We start from the raw sequence: 18769 nt of genomic DNA on the forward strand, positions 1-18769 counted from the left end.
TGATCAAAGAGGAGAAGTTGTTTGGGCAGAGATGAATTACATTTATTGTGAACCATGACTGTCCTTCTTTGATGGGATGGCAGACATGATGCAGCTCTGCCTCCATCACTGCATTCACCAAGGCTGCATTCCTATCTTAGGCTCTGTAGACGATGCCACTTTGATGTGGAGCTACTGAGTTCTGTCTGTCCCTTTAATAGCGCTAAAGGAAAGGATTAGCTTTTAGTTGCTTCCTGGGAAATTAGGTCTTTCTCCTTTGTAACTGACCTGGATCCTGTCCACTGTAGCAGCACCAACAGTGCTGGGACCAATATGTCCCAAGAAGGAACCCTATAGCGCAATATGGTTCTCCCACATTGTCTCAAATTCCTCCTGGACAGAAGCGATGTTACTTTTCTTTCCGCTGAAGGCCACTGTTCTGGGACTTCAGGATGGTGGTACTACATTTTTACTTCCGGACCGAATTCGATCCTCCCTCCCTCACTGCCTGTGTGCCTCCGATTTACCGGGGGTCGCAAGATGTGAAGGTTACAACAATCTCCTGATATTCTGCAGCCTCTCCCAATAATACTCGATTCCACTGTTTTAGTAGTGGACATTCCGACTCTCCCCTTCCCGGGCCCATCACCTGCGAAATGCCCATGCCCCAAGTGGACCTCTACCCACTCCATCTGGAGACTGTATGCACCGTTACCGACAGAGCTGAACTATCCCTCTCACCACTCCATGGCAACTTCACATCTCCCCCCCCCCCCCCCCCCCCCCACCCCCGTATTATGCCTTCTACAGACGCTCCCAGTGACCATCACCATCCGCTCTGCAGCCCTGAACAGAGGCCACCAAGCCCAGGGATATCGCTGCACTAAGATGTGCATTTTACCTGTGGAGCACTTCGCCCTTGCCCCTCTCTACAGCTGGAGAACACCAAGCTCCCAGTGACTGCTCCTGCTGCATGGCTGCTGCACTCTCTCCTATCTCTGACTTCAGGTTGTGAGTTCCACATAGCCCCAGGACTGTCAGCCATCTGCGGCTCTTCCATTTCCCAGCAGGAATCCCTGTACTCTGTGACTCCTGTCTGCCAGCCCCTGTGCTAAAATGGAAACCTTGTCATAGTTCCCCATTGCAATGAGGATTAAGGACAACAGTGCCTCCCCTCAACCCACACTAAGCCCAACCTCTGACTGTTGGTGCGAACCATCCTTAATTTGCCACTCTAACAAGCCACGTTTCAGAGTCTGCATGTATTCCCTTCCAGTAAACAATGTGATATTCCTTTGACACCCCCCCTTGTGTGTCAGCATATAATGCACTCTTTTTGGGCTCCAGCTTCCCACCTCCCAGTCTTCCATTGTTCACCACTATCCTCTGCCTCCTTGCCCTTCTGCCTTCCATTATGCCCCCCCCCCCCCCCCAACCAGGGCATCTGCACAGCCTTCCTTTCCCATTGCCCACCTCGTGTTTGCCCTCCACCTCCCTCCCAACCCCCCTCCCCACCTGCCCTTACACAGTTTTCCTTCCCCCTTGTTCACCTTGCTTTGTCAGCGCCATCCTCACCTTGCTTCCCAGCCAGATTGAACTTCGAGTTGGTCAAAATGGAGGCTGCATAGCACAATGGTGTCCCTGTAGACGCCATTGCCAGGCACCAGGCATTTCCCAGCAGTACTGTACGACAGTGGTGTCCTTGCAACAATGTCAGCATAGAGCAGGAGGAGACTAATTGTTAACCCCCAGCAGAGTGGTGTTCAATGCAACAAGAGCAGCGCAGCACAATGGCAGGTAGGTTATGTATGTTGTACTCACCTTGAAGCCATGAGCGAATTGAGGTCTGATGTGTGCACGCCATTAATTTTCAAACAGGTTTGAGGCCGACATAGTTTACTGCTGGCGTGACGCAAGATTGGAAGGCGTGAGGAGGCTCTGGGCAGCAGCTGTTTTAATGAACATTCATGAGATGCAAATGAATGCAAATTGCATTCACGCCACCAGGCAGCAGGATAACCAATCTGCCACAGACCAACCACTGGGAGAATTTAAAATTGTTTGGGTTTCCCACTTTTGCCTCCCGTTGGATTCTCAGCTCTCACCCGTCCCTAAACCCAGATGGGATGGGAAAATTCCACCCAAAGCTTCAGGTTTTCATCAGAATTGAGTAAAGTTGGAGGTGTAATAGGTTTTGAGCAAAGAATAAGTGGGACAAAGACAAAAAGGAAGTTCTGTCATTAGGTGAAAAACAGGAGGGAGTGAATGACAAAAGAGTTAGAGGAGGATTTTCCTCTCGTTTTTGGGGGGGGGGGGGTGGGGTGGCGGGTGGCTGAATCACGTGCAGAGGCTGAATCACGTGCAGTAGTTTCAAAAGGTCGCCATTTGCATTCATTTAAATATGATTATCAGGTCTTTACCATGATAGTTCTTCTTCCTACTATTGCATGTCCATTCAGATGAAGTTCAAGGCTTGCTACAAAATCCTCCAGTAGGTCTTCTGTGGGGAACTCAGTGCAAATTACATCAAGATGGTGAGTACAAAGATTACAAGGGACTAAAAAAGAGACTTACAAATTTCTGTGTTGCAGACTACTTCTCTTGGGAATCTTAAAGTCTCAGGCACGTGACCACTCGGAAGTGATGTCTGTCGCAAAAGATTTGGTTTTATTCAGGTTAGTGTACACTCCTCCTCACTGGGGCCGGGGTATTTATATCCCAGCAGTCCACTGAACAGAGGGGTTAGCCCCACCCCCTCATCTGGGTAGATTGTATTCAGGTGGAGCCGCAGGGACACTGATGTTGCAGATCCCTGGGCCTCCTGTAGGGTTATAACAGGAACACAATGCAGACGACCGACACATGTGGAGGCAAGCATTGAAAAATGGTTCAAAAGGCTTCAAGGGCCATCTACGCCAAACATACAACATCCAACATGCCCAGAGGAAGGCCAGAGGTGGCACAGCTTCAGAAACTCCCACAAGCACTGACAACAGCAACATGAACTGTCAGTTTTGTGGGCATCCTCGTTTCGGACATTTCAGTTATGAGAGGACCCACAGAACAACGTGACGTTACTTAAAGCTTGGATGTACACAAATAACAAATGTTGCATGTGTTTTGCACAGAAAAGTGCTGTGGGATGGGAAGGGTGTTGGGGGTATTTGAGGAATGGACCGGGGTACCACAGAAGGAACAGTTCCTTCAGAATGCTGAAAGGGGAGGGAAGGAAATGATGTTGTTTGGTGGTGGCATCACGTTGGAGATAGCAGAAATGTCAGAAAATGATACATTGCACTATCCATGCATATGCAGGCGACGTTAAACATGTCCTTTTACTTCCTCTCTCCTCACGTGATGCGGGAGTCATGACCTGCCCTTCTAAGCTTTATTTTATAGAAGATTGTCTCTATGCTGTCGTGCTGAGCACAACGAGAACCTCATTGTTTGGTATTTCGTCCTGCCATTGAATTCTCATGATGGATCTTAAGTGTCTGTGGTGGAAGTGTTCCAGTGCTTTGATGTAGCACCTACAACGGACCCAGGATTCTGCGCCAGACATCAGCGTGGTAATTTCATAGAATTTACAGTGCAGAAGGAGGCCATTCGGCCCATCGAGTCTGCACCGGCTCTTGGAAAGAGCACCCTACCCAAGGTCCACACCTCCACCCTATCCCCACAACCCAACAACCCCACCCAACACTAAGGGTAATTTTGGACACTAAGGGCAATTTATCACGGCCAATCCACCTAACCTGCACATCTTTGGATTGTGGGAGGAAACCAGAGCACCCGGAGGAAACCCACGTACACACGGGGAGGATGTGCAGACTCCGCACAGACAGTGACCCAAGCCGGAATCGAACCTGGGACCCTGGAGCTGTGAAGCAATTGTGCTATCCACAATGCTACCGTGCTGGTAGCAATGGTACCGTGCAGGACAATGGCCTGCTGCAGAATAATGCCACCTTTTGGGAAAATCGATCCTTTTGACCCAGAGACTGACACTGGATTCAGTATACCGAAAGACTTTTCTATTTCTTCTCCGCTAATGAAATTACAGGAGAGGATAAGCAAAATATCATTCTGCTTACAGAAAGTAGACCCCAAACTTACAATCTCTTTAGAAATTTACTGGCACATTAATTTGGGTGCTATCTCAAAATTCTTTTTCCCCCTTTGGAAATAGTAAGACTTCAATAGAAATGTGTTAACTTTCACCTGCTGAGTAGTTCTTGAGCCTCACAGCTATTACACCGGGCCATATTCAGTCTTCACATTGTAAAAACACGGATTATGCCTCTCAGAATTTGTAGCTCATCAGCTTTTCCGTTCCATGAGTTGTTCTGGATTTCTCTTAGAGTACGCTGGAGAAGGCGTTTAGCATTTTGATTATCTTGATGCTTGGTTCTTGACTGTGGGACTGCTAGAAGATTTGCACTTTTGAGCTCTTTCTGTTTGAGAACAGCAGAGATATCTTCATCATTCTCATCAAACCAGTTTCAGTGTTTGCATTTGCACTATACCATGCTATCTACTGAAGTCTTAAAAGATCTGATCACAGCGCTGTTTCCATGAATCATCCATGTCATTTAATTCGGAAGATCAAACTGTAGCGGGGTGTCAAGTTATGCAGCAAGGTCTAAAGCAATAATAGGGTCCTTGAAGGGTTTGAGAACTAGCTATGGCTGTGCCTGGCAAAGTGATTTACAATGATTTGGCTGGACTTAAGACTCAGCATGTTGCGGATCATCTAGTAGTGCTCTATCCAACAGCCAGCTCCTTTCATGACACAACTTATCTTGATGCCAGCCTTTTCCTTCTGTTTGGCAAGATCATAGTCAAGCCTTCATACAGGTTTAAGGGCTACAGCTTCCCAGTGTGACTGTAACTGTTGCTTTGTCCGCTTCCCAATGACTTAGGACCCAGTTGCAGGTCACACCTTAAAGCTAAACTTACGTGAAGGAATTTTGACTGTTGTGGAGCTCAATTGTTTGTGATACTGTCACTTTCTCGGCTGTTTTTACACGAAGCAAGGAGGATCCAAGACATCGCGTTGCCTTAGTAGCTGCAGTAGGTGGCTGGCAGAGGGTGTTTCTCTGCATTCACCCCTTGCCGCAGTCCACACTGCTTCACCATTCTGTCCATCAAAAGTACTTGTAGGTGTCACCTTCCATTCTGCAATAGACTTCCACCATCTGGTCGTCCACTGTGAGGCAGAGGTTACCCAGGTTCAGCACAAGAAACAGTGGAAAGGACCTGAAGTGAGATTCTGAGGATCCAGAGAATACTTCCGATTAGAGATCAGCCTCCTTTCCGCTAATGAGGCAGCCATTTGGTAAACAAGATGAGAATCGCCTCACAACCTTTGAACCCTGCCACCACAATTATCCACCACACCCATCGGGAAAGGGATACACCGTAGGTTTGGCTGGCCACAGCATATTTTAGCAGCGACAATGCAATAAAGTCCAATCAAATATTTGACTGTAACTATACTCATTACTTATCCATTATTATTATTTTATGCAGTCAATTGTTATTTTTAATTCATTAAAAACAAACATTCTAATTGATGCACTATCAATTACGACGAGACGAGAGTAGAGAGTAATCGAGGCTTTATTACACAGAGATGTGTGGCCTCCTACAGCAGCTGGCAAAATGGCTACTGTTCGGAGAGCACACACATTTATACTCCACCTACTGAGCAGAGCCAGCAGGCAGGGATCTACCCCTGTACCTGTAGTACAGGGGCCTTACCGTAATACCCATATATACAATACAACAGTGGTGACTACCACATTAATACACACCTGTATAAAAATAATCCTCACTGCCCCAGTAAGTACAGTAATCTACATTTCATGCATTAAATATGGGCCTGAATTTTTCGTTGAAAGCTATCTCGTTACCCAGATGTTAGACTAGATTGAGGGGGGTGCAATGGTGCATCAGCTCTCTAGCTACCCAGATGTTAGATTAGGCTGGGGGGTGGGAGGCAGCGGTGTTGCGTCAGCTCTATAGGTACTAAGACGTGAGATTAGGTTGAGGGGTGGGCGGTGGTGCGTCAGCTGTATAGTTACCCAGATATTAGACTAGGTCGGTCGTGTGTGTGTGTGTGTGTGTGTGTGTGTGTGTGTGTGTGGGGGGGGGGGGGTAGCTGTGGTGCATCAGCTCTATAGGTACCCAGATGTTAGACTAGGTTGGGGGGGGAGGTGGTGTATCAGCTGTATAGTTACTCAGATGTTAGACTAGGTTTTCAACTGTCTAACATTTCCTGAGTAACTATCCAGTTAAGGAAATTGGAACTGTCTGAAGTCTCAGACTCTGAGGGTCCCTGGAAGGAGGGTCCCAGGGAATTATTCTTTGGAATTCAAGCTTCCCGGTAATTCCCATGAGTTATTGCAGTGGGAATTCTGAGGGATGCCACAGAGCATCTTTTAGGGTGCATGCAGTCTCCAACTATCTGGAGATGAGCAAATCTGGGCCTTTGTAAAAGAACAAATTAGCAAAACAGCCCTTGTTACCAGGTGAAGTACTAATGTTAGAGTTATGACACAGAGGATAACTTTACAGAAAATTCCTAGTGATATTTTTCAGTATGAGCACAATAACAGGTTTAAAAAAAACAACCTGGTGATCAATGTTGTTGTACAAATGTGTATCTGCACATTCACATCATATGCCCCTTTCTGTCATTTGAACAGAAGTGTTGTATTTTTTACAAAAAGCAAAATACCGCAGATGCTGGGAATCTGAAATAAACACAGAATGTGCTAGTAATACTCAGTAGATCTGGTAGCATCTGTGGAGAGAGAAACAGAGTTAAAGTTTCGAGTCGAATATGACTCTTCAGAAGTGAGTTGTTTGGCTTTTGAGCACTGCTCAGAATTTATTCGTTCACGTGTTGTGCTTTCCTTTAACTTTTTATCCTTATGGGCACATTAGAAATGTCTTGGGCCTGCTAATGTCTTCCTTTAGCAAGCTAGATGCATGATAACTGAGCTCAGGATTAATTGGAATAACATGGATGTAAATCATAGATCATAGAATTTACAGTGCAGAAGGAGGCCATTTGGCCCATCGAGTCTGCACTGGCCATTGGATAGAGTACCCTACCTAACCCCACACCTCCACCCTATCTCCGTAACCCAGTAACCCCACCTATCCTTTTTTGGATACTAAGGGCAATTTAGCATGGCCAATGCGCCTAACCTGCACATCTTTGGATTGTGGGAGGAAGCCGGAGCACCCGGAGGAAATCCACGCAGACAGGAGAAAGTGTAAACTCCGCACAGACAGTGACCCGAGTCAAGAATCGAACCTGGACCCTGGAGCTGTGAAGCAACTGTGCTAATCACAGTGCTATCGTGCATCATGGATTTCATGACAGGTGCATTTTCATTTGGGACCAGGTAAGAAGTGCTTTTCCCCCTCTAATTTCCTGCCCCTACTCACTCAAATTTTGCCAGTCAATAATCAATAAGGTATTTTCTAAGGCTGGGATTTTTTCTGAAGATTGCAAATAAGTGGCACCTGTGTTTTATTTAACATTTACTTTAAAATCTGACACACACAGGAAAAAGAGATGCCTTGAATTGGTAATACAAAATATGAACCACATACAAGAATATCTGTCTCTCTTAATTTACTCTTCTCAGTAGTGAAAGATTATCAGTGTTTGAATCAAATATTGCAACATACCTTGTGCATGTAGTTCTACACAATACAATGCAATGCCTCATGTGATGAATAGAAATCATTATATATTATATTTTATATTCTGTTGCGGTAATTTATTAAAAATCCTGGTTTAAAAATGCATACAGGCAGTATGTCTGCTAAAGCTATAATCAATGTGTTATAAAAGGTGAGGTCATGATTGATTCCAACCACTTGCTTGGTTACAGATAAAGGGTTAGTGGGATATTGTTTTGATCGCTTGAGATTCCCTAAAGTGTAGGTAATTTATGGGGGCAGTGATACTTAGTCCTAGCTAAGCAGGTCACGGAACTTGATTAGACACAGATGATGTAATTAATGAGAGGAGCCAGGTCTGTCTGTAGTTTTGCAGTCTGTTATAGGATTTTAAACTGAACACCAATTTTGGCAAAGTCTCTACATATCTAAGCAAGTAACCTATTTTGTTAACTTTATTTATAATGGCATTTTAACTGTATTGGGTTGCTTAATTGGAATTAGTGGCGGGTGTAGATAGTAAGTTAAAGTTTTGCCTTTTATTCAAGATAATTGTGAAGCTATTTCTTTGATGTTAATGTGGTTAATTCTGTGTTTCAATTAAAGTTTGTTTTAACATAAAAGTTACCCATTGGCCAGAGTCATCACTCCTGGGGTGAAGTAGCCTTTTCTCACAGTTTTACAAATAGAAAAGTTATTTGGGATTCTTGTCTGGCAGCCGAACAAAGGTTGGGGTCTGGTCCGGTATCTTAACCCTTATGATAATGATGGCAATGCACAAAGTGATTATGGGTAAGCTGCTATCTGCAGTGATGCTTCACAGGTTAAATGAAACCTGTGGTTTGTACCCTAATGTATATCCATTAATCAAAAATTATGGCATCACTCCAAACAATACAGAATCAGTGACATTAATTTAAAAATCCTATTGTACTAGGATTGTTGGGAAAAGCATCAGCTCAATCAATTTTTATTTGCAACAGGTCTGAAAAGCTAAGAGGCGAATAGAACATGAGAAATTGGCGAAATAAATATTTACCAATAGTCACGTGGTTAGATCAACTAGGCCCAGAAAATACTTGGGCAAGGACCCCAGCAATTACATCAATACTGTGCCTGCTGATGACTTCTGGTCTTGAACTTGTTCTTGATTAAAAGGGGATCAGGGATTATGGGAAGAAGGCAGGAGAATGGGGATGAGAAAAATATCAGCCATGATTGAATGGCGGAGCAGACTCGATGGGCCGAGTGGCCTAATTCTGCTCCTATGTCTTATGGTCTTAAAAACAGTAGATCTTGCGCCAAAATTATGCTGGACAATCAGGAGAACACCTATGGAAATTCGATCACTTAACCTCTAGATGAAGGAATTTTACATTAAGGATACTCACAGTTTGATTAGATTATGCAGTCCCTTAAATGCTCGTTCGGAAACTGTCGTGATTTCATTGTAGTTTAGGTTTCTAAAAGAAAACGCAATGTAATTAATTTAAAATGTGAAATTCACAAATAGTATTCAAACCAAAATGATGGGAATTAGATGACCTGGGATTTGAAATTGGTGCCAAAACTCTTCAAGCTCTAGAACCCTTCTTCCCTTTGGACCTGCTGGGACTACCCCTCCTCCTGGAGCTAAACCCCTCTTGCCATTGGGCCTGCTCCAAAGACCTGCCAAGACCCACACCCCTATCATGTCTGCCTGAAAGTCCTCCTGCCCATCGGACCTGCCTGTATCTCCCCATTTCTAATTGACGAATCCTACACTTTGGGCCGATCTAGACCGCCCCCCCCCCCCCCCAAAATTCTCTTTGGCCCTGCCAGGCACCCACTCCTCCTCAGACCTCTCTGGGTCTGTGTTGGACCTGATTCCCCAGATTTGGTCCGGAGTGCTTCCTACCACCACTACAGATGGCCCACACAACCCCCTCTCAGCTTCCGGACCTCACTGAAACCCCCAATCCTAAGCACCCAGCTGCTTATGCGAGACAGCTCTCAGGGACAGGAGTGGTGGCCAGTGCCATTCCCTTGTGGCTGAGTGTCTGTGCATTGTGCTGGTGACTGGACAGTGTGCATGTGCAGATACCAGTGATGCTCAGGTAGTGGCAAGGGGAGACTCTGAGCAGTCTCCTCAGGCACTCACTGGAGGAAAGCAGGACAAACGGCATTCTTGGCCTGGGACACAGAGCGGGAAGCCAAATTCCAGGACAATCCTGTAAAATCCAGGTAGTTGGTCACCCTGAGAAGAGTAAGAGGCGACTTGATTGAAACACACAAGACCCTGATGCGTCTTGACAGGATGGATGTGGAGAGGATGTTTCCTCTTTTGGAAGAATCTAGATCTAGGGGTCACCAGAAAATAAGGGTCACCAGAAAATAAGGGGTCACCCATTTAAAACGGAGATGAGGCAAAACCTTTTCACTCAGAAGGTCGTGAGTCTTTGGAACATTCTTCCTGAAAAGGTGGTGAAGCAAAGTCCTTGATTTTGTTTAAGCCATGTCGATAGATTCATGGTAAGCAAGGGGTCGGGCAGGTTACAGGGGGTAGCCGGGAGGCAGATTTGAGGTTACTATCAGATTGGCCATGAACTAATTAAATGGTGGAGCAGGCTTGAGGACTGAATGACCTACTCCTGCTCCTTGTTTGCATGTTCGTACTTGGATTATTAGAGACTAGGAATTAAGCTCTTGACAGTTTCCTGGTGCATCTGGAGCCTAGGTCATCCATTGTAAATTATTTCTCTGAATTAAGCTTTTCCATGAACGTCCATAAAGATTTGATGCCAATGGAATAAAAGATCTCTGTTTTCAAACTTGCATGCAGTCCATGTGCTGGGATTTCATGTTCCATTTTAGTGACAGGAGCGGGATTTCACAACACAGACATCGAATCATGGTGACTGAGATGGAGCAGATGGTGGAAGAGCTGAGACTGATGTCAATGAGGGAGACTGAAGCAGCTGCAATCTATTGAGGGACCACAGGCACCAATGGATGAAGTTGGATGTTTAAGTCAAGACCAGGCAGAATCTCCCAGCATGCTTTTCCTCGACTCCAGATAGCAATGGTGGGCAACTTGCAGTCCGGAAGCCACATGCAGCCCATCGGGGTTCTGAGTGTGACCCACGAGAGATTTTGTTGACCATTGCCCAGGAACAGGGTTGCCACATTCCGCTGATTTCCGTCCGTGTAGTACTTTCCGACTGGTATGATTGAGGTGATATGTATGTAAAGTAAGGGCAAGTGAAGTGAGCTGATTGCACACAACATTGACTGGAAGAGTCATATCCAAAATGAAAATATTTATTTTGCTTATACCATTTGAAGTTGATAGCAGTTCTGTTACTATATAAATGATGAAGCATTTTCTATAACTAGTTATGAAATATATGGAGTGTATTCAATCTTATTCATTGGGCAGTGGTTAGTCAACAAGCCCAATTTCAATCTTGTGGCCCACTGAGATAAAGGTGGACCACTCATGCGGCCCACTCACTAGCCTCGGTTGTCTATCATTCCCGCAGGGGGAAGAAGCAATTCTCCTTCATGGAGTTGCTAACTATTAGCTGGTATCTGGTAGGAAACTGAACTGATTTGGGGAAGGCTGGAAACGTCCAATAATTCTTCAGCCGAAAACTGGATCGAGGACACACTGATAGTCATTGCTTTCAGGGCCTCAATGAGAGTGAGCAGACAGCATTCCTGTCCTGTACAGGAAAGTCCGCAGGAAAATTACGGGAAGAGGTATGGGTGTTCAAAGAAACCTGCGGCGGATCTTCAAGGTCCTGGAAAGGGTGTTTGGGGATAGCAGTAGTCTGCCGCAGCTGCAACCGAGATTCAATGGGTATACCCGGGATAAAGGGCAGAGACTGTTCTTAGTATCCCTGGAGTTTGTGAACTTGTTTGACCGAATCTATCTCCTGGATTCCTCTTGCAAACTGACCAGGGAAGTAGAGCTGAAAAATCATCTGGCTGAAGTGGTGAGGATTAAAATGTTCAGATGGAGGTGAGGAAACTTAACAGTGTCAAGCTCCAACTTGGCCTTGTTTCGCACAAGTGGTCGCATCTTTTAAGTCATGGGGAAGACTGGACACTGACAGGGAGATGACTGTTAGCGCCGATGGGGATGTAATCCTCATGCTGAAGAGAAGGCAGAACAGATCACTATGCAGCAAGCCCAGATCTAGCCTTTGTTGCCTTGCTCCAAAACAAGCCTATAGGCCAATCATGTCCCAGAGATACTTCCAAGAGATATTGGAATTACATCAGTGTTGGGCACTTCAAATGAGACTGCCCTCAATAACTACAGACCCCACGACCAGGTTTGGTCTAACAGAAAGTAACAGGAACATGCCCAACAGTTCAGATGAGGTTTGTTGAGGTTAGTGTCAACCACTACCGAGCACGAAGCTGAAGAGTATGAGCTGGTAGGTGTCTCTTCACTTGTCCGAATCTCCACTCTACAAGGGTTGGATGTCCCCTATCATGGCTATGCCGCTCTCTCCATATCTGGCTTCAGCCACACTTCCCACACTTTGGATTTCGCTGGGGTGGAAGAGGATCAGGGAGGAAGATGACGTTCTCTATTAGCTGATCCGTAACATTGGGAGGGAGGTGAAGCAACTCCTCTCCGGCAGTCTCAAGCTTCAGGTATTGAAGGAAGTCCACAAGCAGGTGCATTACTAATCATTGGAAAAGGAGTTACATGTATAAGTGTTATTAGCCGGGGATGGCTGCCAGTACTCCAGCTACTGCCAGAACTATGAGAGGTATACTTTGGACAAGGCAGGGAAGCAGCTTGACACTGGTAGCCACTCTCATGATGTCAAACCTGTGGCTGGCGGGCAACCTCAGAAGACAGTTCGCGAAGCAGAATTGTTTAACGTCAAAAGCCTTGTGGATGATGTGGGGTCAAGCAGCACCCACAACAGCATAGCTAAACCTGAAATGCCAGCAGGCACTAACTTGAATGAGGGAGAGTCAGATAGCAACGCCGAATCCTGGAATGACCTGTGTGTTAGGAATTCACATTGTACATCCGATGTGAGGAGGCCCATTCCGGTACTGGTAGAAGATCGAGAATTACAGGCATTGAGGCTGCGACTGGAGCACCAAGTGCTGCTGAACACATGGTCCCTGGAGACACAAATAACCCAGACCCTGACCTGGGTGATCCATCACATAGCCTGTATCCTATTGAAAGTGCCCATATGGATGATGGACTGAGAAGGCCACCTTGATTGCTGGATATCATCTTAACCCTTATCATTTGCCCAGATTGGTGATAAACAAGGGAAATTCTGCCACTAATGTGGACTTGAATGTGCTGGCTATCATAGTTCAATCAAACTTGGTTATGTAATTGCGGGGGGGGGGGGGGTGGTGGAGGCAGATGCCATGAGGACCATGCAAAAGAAGAAGCCCAGGCCCTCAAAGAGTGAGTTGTAGCATGGTGGGAGTACCATAGGGACGACCAAAGCCTTTGTCAGTGTCTGCAGAACCAGCTAGGGGAACTGGAGCAGCCAGACAGACCGAGGAGGGTGGTCTGGACAGCACATAAGCCCCCTGAGTCTAACAAGGCCAGAGGTGAGGAAGATACCCTTCATGGTCTGAACGGCAAGGTAATCTCGCTCACACAGGTTGAGGGGAATCAGCAATGAGCTCCAATAACCTTCGCTTCGACTGAATATTCAGGTGATTAGCCATTAGGAGTGGGGATCTCGGCGGTTTCCTGATATGTTGTGAATGTTGGATCTATGGTCATTCATTGTAAAACAAATTAATATTAGTAGCACCTGAATTACTAAAATTTATAGCTGTTTCCAGTAAAATGCCTACACTGGACCCCAATACCTCACTGCTTCCCAAGCAATCCTATTTGCTAATCTACAACAATAACAGCAACAACTAGCATTTATACAGCCCCTTGTTAACTTTGGTTAGACCTATTCCTGGAGATTCCTGGAGATTTAGTCACAGGACATTCAATGCAGTCTGCAAATGTTATTCTATTGACTTAATGGCTTGATATTGACTTCAAATCCAAATTTTTTGGTCTCCGATTATCATAGACTAGGCATACGGCCCAAGATTTGTGTCGGCATCCCACAGCAGTCTCAACATGCTGATCTCTATGGGAACTGATCAGGAAATGTAAAGTTCCGAGGGGAATTCCCTTGCTTCCAGGACCCTCCGTGAATGTCTCAGGCACTGCGCTACATTTGGAGACGTTGGCTAGTCTGACTACCCCCCCCCCCCCCACCACCCGACTATGACCTGACCCATGCTCCACCTCACTCACCTACCCACCTACCTCATCCCCCTGCCCATTCATTAACAGACACACTGGACATTTATACTTAGCATGTGGCAGTGAGTGCTGTTTAAAAAAAGGGGATGTGCCCTGTCTTCATCTCTGCCGCTACAGCTCTACGATGGGGCTCTCTGTGTTCCTGGAACACGACACCGAAGGCCTGGCAAGAAATGCAGAGCAGCTTCTAAGCATGGCAAAGTCCCAGCGGAGCGGCGATCCAATGATGATTGCGGCTTTGTGGAAGATCTGGGCCGAGAAGTTTCTCATACAGTCCAGCAGCGTTGGAAATTAACACAGTTTAGTGCTCCTCATTCATCAGTACGCGGATTATATAAGATAGTAATTTCCAATTAAATTACTGCCAGAGCCCTGGTGAATGTACAGCACTAAATTATCTTATTTTGAATTATTGTAACAAATGTCGATATATATGTCCGCTTCTTTATTTTGATACCTGTATTTAAATATAATTTGTATTTGCTCCTTTTACTTCCTGTTTTGTGATCTGTGCGTCTCATTAATGATTCTTCAATCTGATTGGTCAGAGAACCTCCTTGCTGCTAGTCCTGCGCAGGTGCTTTGTGGAGTGTTCTGCTCTGAATCCTGGTTACTGGACATCTCTCCTGACAAGCCTGCAAAAATGTCTATGGCAGCCAAATGTGACGTTAAGAGCGAAAGCTGCCCATTACTGTTTCCTAATAGTAAGCACAGTCAGAACATATGTAACAGTATTTAGTTTAAAGCAGTATTCACACTTACAGTTCTTGGAGGTCTTGATAGATGCTGAAACCATCAGCGTGAAGTTTTCTTATTTTATTGATTTGCAGTCTCCTGAATCAGATAAAGACGAGGAGACAGCAATGAATGTAAGAAACACTAAGTGGGCGGAATCTTCTGGTCCGCTAAGCAGAGGGGAGCTCAGTAGTTAGGGGACCTGCATTTGGGGGGAGGCCTAAAATCAGATTGCCGATGGTGGGATGAACTTTAACAATTAAATTCTTGGGACCTTAAAGGTGGGTTAAAGGTGGCCTGCGCTTCCCAATGTCCAATTTTAGGAAGCCCTTTCGGATGCATTGGCAAGTCACGCATGCTCATTGAAAGGCTGCCTTGCTGGAATTATGATCTTCCTCCAAATTAAGTTCCCGCCAGTGAGAAGTTAGAATGTTCACATTCACAAGTGCACATAAGTGGTGTACAACTGGTGAGGTCGACCTTTTCCAAGATTAACAGTGAGTCGCCGCTTCATTATCCTCTCAGAGGCGTGTCTGTAAATGCCAGACTATTTTGAGACTGGGTGGTGGCAGTGCAAATTACATAAAGTATGGCCAAGGAAGGGTTAGCAGGGAAGGGTGGAGTAGTGGACGGGCAAAGATGAAAGGGATGGTGAAGGTTCCACAGGTGCCCTTTAAATATGGTGCCGGGACCTTGGATCACATGAAGTAATAGCGGATCAGCGACCTCCTGCCCGCCCCGCGCAGAAATTCAGCTTCTCATGGATGTATATGTAATGAGCTGAACAGCACAAGATTACGCATGGTCAATCGGCCTGTCCCACAGTGGGAATTGCTCCAACCTCTGCACCCACGACCGAATCTAAACTTCAGAATGTAAGATTCTGATCAGTGTTTCTCTCTCGCATGGGATCTGAATGTTTCTATACTTACAGTGTTAATACATTGGAGGAAACCAAAGGGACAGAATGCAGTCCAGCGTGTTCACAATCGAGTTCCAGGCCTTTGCATCGACATTTCTCAGAGAAATTCCCAAGCACTGTACAAAAAGAAATGTTACTCTGTATTATTCATTTGTAATTAATTTGATTTATTAAAAGCACAAGCAATGTTCTTACATTAAGCAACTGCGTTGAGAAATGCCAGAAAGAAATTGTTTCCACATAACTTGCAAATATAATTTTTCAAATCACTGAAAGTCTGTTCCTTCTCCCCCGCCCCCCCCAGTTTCTTAATTTCCTCCCCTGAAGGTGCTCACTCATTCTGGGGTGCTGTTTCATTTTTCTGGTTGACTGCTTTGTAATCAATGGATCGAGATGCTGAAGGCCAAATATATCATTCTCAGTTTAAAAGTTTAAAATTTATTTTCTTGTCCGTGCAATATCCCGGCCCGCCTGGGCAGGAAGTTTTTGTCCGCTGGGATTCTCTGTTCCCACCAGTAGTGCACTCCTGGCCACAGGTTTCTCGGTGGCGTAGGGTTACTTCAATGGGAAATCCCATTGACAAGTGACGGGAGTATAGAGCCCACCGCCAGTGAACGGCACGCCGCTGAGAAACACGCGGCTTGGGGCACCGGAGAATCCAGTCCTGGTTTTCATTTATCGGGTGAGCTATTTCCTTGGCTGACATTGCCACCAGAAATGGGTTAATGCGGGACTTCTGAGCACCTGCCTGATTCCACCATTACAGACAATAAATTTCCAGGCTTGGGGACAATTACACAGGCAGGGTAGGCTGCAAGCTGGAGGGATCCCACCAGTGAAATTGAGGGAAATACTGGAGTGGGGCAATTCTGGAAAAAAGGGGTCACTGTTAATGGTAGCCAGGACTAGGGGCACGGTGGCACAGTGGTTAGCACTGCTGCATCACAGCTCCAGGATCCTGGGTTCAATTCTGGCCTCGGTTGGCTGCCTGTGTGGAGTTTGCACATTCTCCCTGTGTCTGCGTGGGTCTCACCCCTACAACCCAAAGATATGCAGGGTAGGTGGATTGGCCACACTCTTTCCTTCCACTCATTTATTCCCTTGCTCAATCATTGTTTGGCCATTATAATGTTCTCCCATCAACATCTTTTCTTCCTTGTTCAGTTACAGAATAAATTAATTTCCTTACTTCCCTCGAGTAGAAAATATCAACTGACTAAAATATGAAGAGGGTGTTGTAAAGGCTTCAGAAAATGTACAAGGTAACTTTTGAAACTTACTGCAGTTGGTAAATTCGGTTTCTTGTTCTGAAATCCTTCCATAGTATAGATCGAAAAGCTCAGACCATCCATTGTTGTCATCTACAATTGAGAAATTATTTTCAAAAATATAATTCAGAAGATGCAGGGAAAATGCTCACACACTGTTATGTTCACCGACGGTGATGGAATCTGACCTTATCCTGAAAACTGTTGGATGAAGATATCCTTAAAAATGTTTTAAAGCGTGTAGTGAGAACATGAAGTTGCTGTAGATTCAGTCACAAATGCAGAACTATAGTAACTATATTCATTCATCTTATAAAATAAAACCGTGTTCATCAAATGTAGAGTTTTGGTTTAGGGACCAGTTTCCAAACTATTAAGCAGTGCACGGTCTGAGGCCAGCCCAAAATTGGACCTTGGGCCTCATTTTCATCTAGTGTAGGCGTTCTTGTTCCACCTCCACGGACAGCTCACACATTTGAAGAGTATGAATGTCAGGCTACTTGCCTCTGCAGCAGCTATCTCATGTCAAATCCTGGGAGGAGCGTTGCAGTGGCCAATGGTTGGGAGGTGAAGGCCGGGAGTGATGACTGAGGAGTCGGGGAGAGCAGCCCTGTTCCTCTTGGCTTCACAGGGTTGTTGGGAAAAATGTGCATCGAGGAACATCTTGCTTTTCAGTTAGTTGCTGCAGCCACGATTCAAGAGTCCTGAACAAGTAGCATCAACACCTGGCCTGCTCATCACTGCCCAGTTCCTGTGAGGGGACCTAAAACAGAAGCTAAATCCTTCATTCGTATATTTAAGAGGCCTACAGTTTTAAAGAGGTTGCAGGAATTAGAAGTGTATGTTTACAAGTTTTTGGTGAGAGGACAAGTTGAGAAATGTTTGAAAAGGGTATGGGTTCCAGGATATTTTTTAAAAGGGATGAAACTTGTAAATGTTAGTGTTCAAAGAGATGCGAATGTACTCATAAAGGAACGCAAGTACAGCAAGCAAACAGGAGGCAAATAGAATGCTGGTCCTTATTGATTTAATTTGATTTATTATCACATGTACCGAAGTACAGTGAAAAGTATTTTTCTGCGGCCGAGGGGACGTACACAGTACGTACATATTAGACAAAAAGAATAATCAACAGAGTACATTGACAAATGGTGCATTGACAAACAGTGATTGGTTACAGGAATAAAGGAGTTTTACTACAATTGTACAGAGGTTTGGTGGGACCACATCTGGAATACTGTGTGCCATTTTGGTCCCCATATTTAAGGAAGGATATTCTTGCACTGGTGGCAAATGTTTACTAATTTGGTCCCTCTGAAGAGCGGCTGAATGAATTGAGTTCGCAATTTTCCGGAGTTTAGAAGGATGAGAGGCGATCTTATTGAAACGGACAAGATTCTGAAAGGGCTTGATTGGATGGACCCTGAGTGATCGTTTTGGCTGGATGAGGAATCTAAAGTACGGGGGCACGTTCTCAGGAAAAAGGGGCTGATCATTTAGGACTGAGATGAGAAATTTATTCACTCAAAGTGTTATTAATGTTTGGAATTCTCTACTCCAGAGGGTTGTGGATGCTTCATTGTTGAATGTATTTAAGGGATAGACAGATGTTTGTTCTCTCAGGGAATCAAGGAATATGAGGAGCAGGTGGGAAAGTGAAGTTGAAGCCCGAGATCAGCCATTAAATGGTGGAGCAGGCCTGATGAGCCATATTGTCTATCCTGCTCCTATTTCTTCTGTTCTTGGCTTTACAAACAGGGGCGTAAATTACAAAGCAAGAGAGTTACGTTGAACATTTATAAACCACTGGTTCAGCCCAATCTAGAATACTGTGTCCAAATCTAGGCACTTCACTTT

At 45.3% G+C, this 18769-nt stretch overlaps 1 protein-coding gene across 1 annotated transcript in view; it reads right to left on the reverse strand.

The window, feature by feature from the left end:
* The window catches only part of rxfp1 (relaxin family peptide receptor 1), a 231763-nt gene that overhangs the window by 119517 nt on the left and 93477 nt on the right, over positions 1 to 18769 (reverse strand). Inside the window, exons 3-6 of the mRNA XM_072495784.1 lie at positions 16925 to 17005; positions 15655 to 15760; positions 14750 to 14821; positions 9072 to 9143 (exon numbers count right to left, since the gene is read on the reverse strand). Of these exons, the coding sequence (XP_072351885.1) occupies positions 9072 to 9143; positions 14750 to 14821; positions 15655 to 15760; positions 16925 to 17005 (331 nt within the window). The remainder of the gene's footprint in view (positions 1 to 9071; positions 9144 to 14749; positions 14822 to 15654; positions 15761 to 16924; positions 17006 to 18769) is intronic.

Source organism: Scyliorhinus torazame, chromosome 3 (assembly GCF_047496885.1).
Source record: "Scyliorhinus torazame isolate Kashiwa2021f chromosome 3, sScyTor2.1, whole genome shotgun sequence".
NCBI classification, from domain to species: Eukaryota; Metazoa; Chordata; class Chondrichthyes; order Carcharhiniformes; family Scyliorhinidae; genus Scyliorhinus; species Scyliorhinus torazame.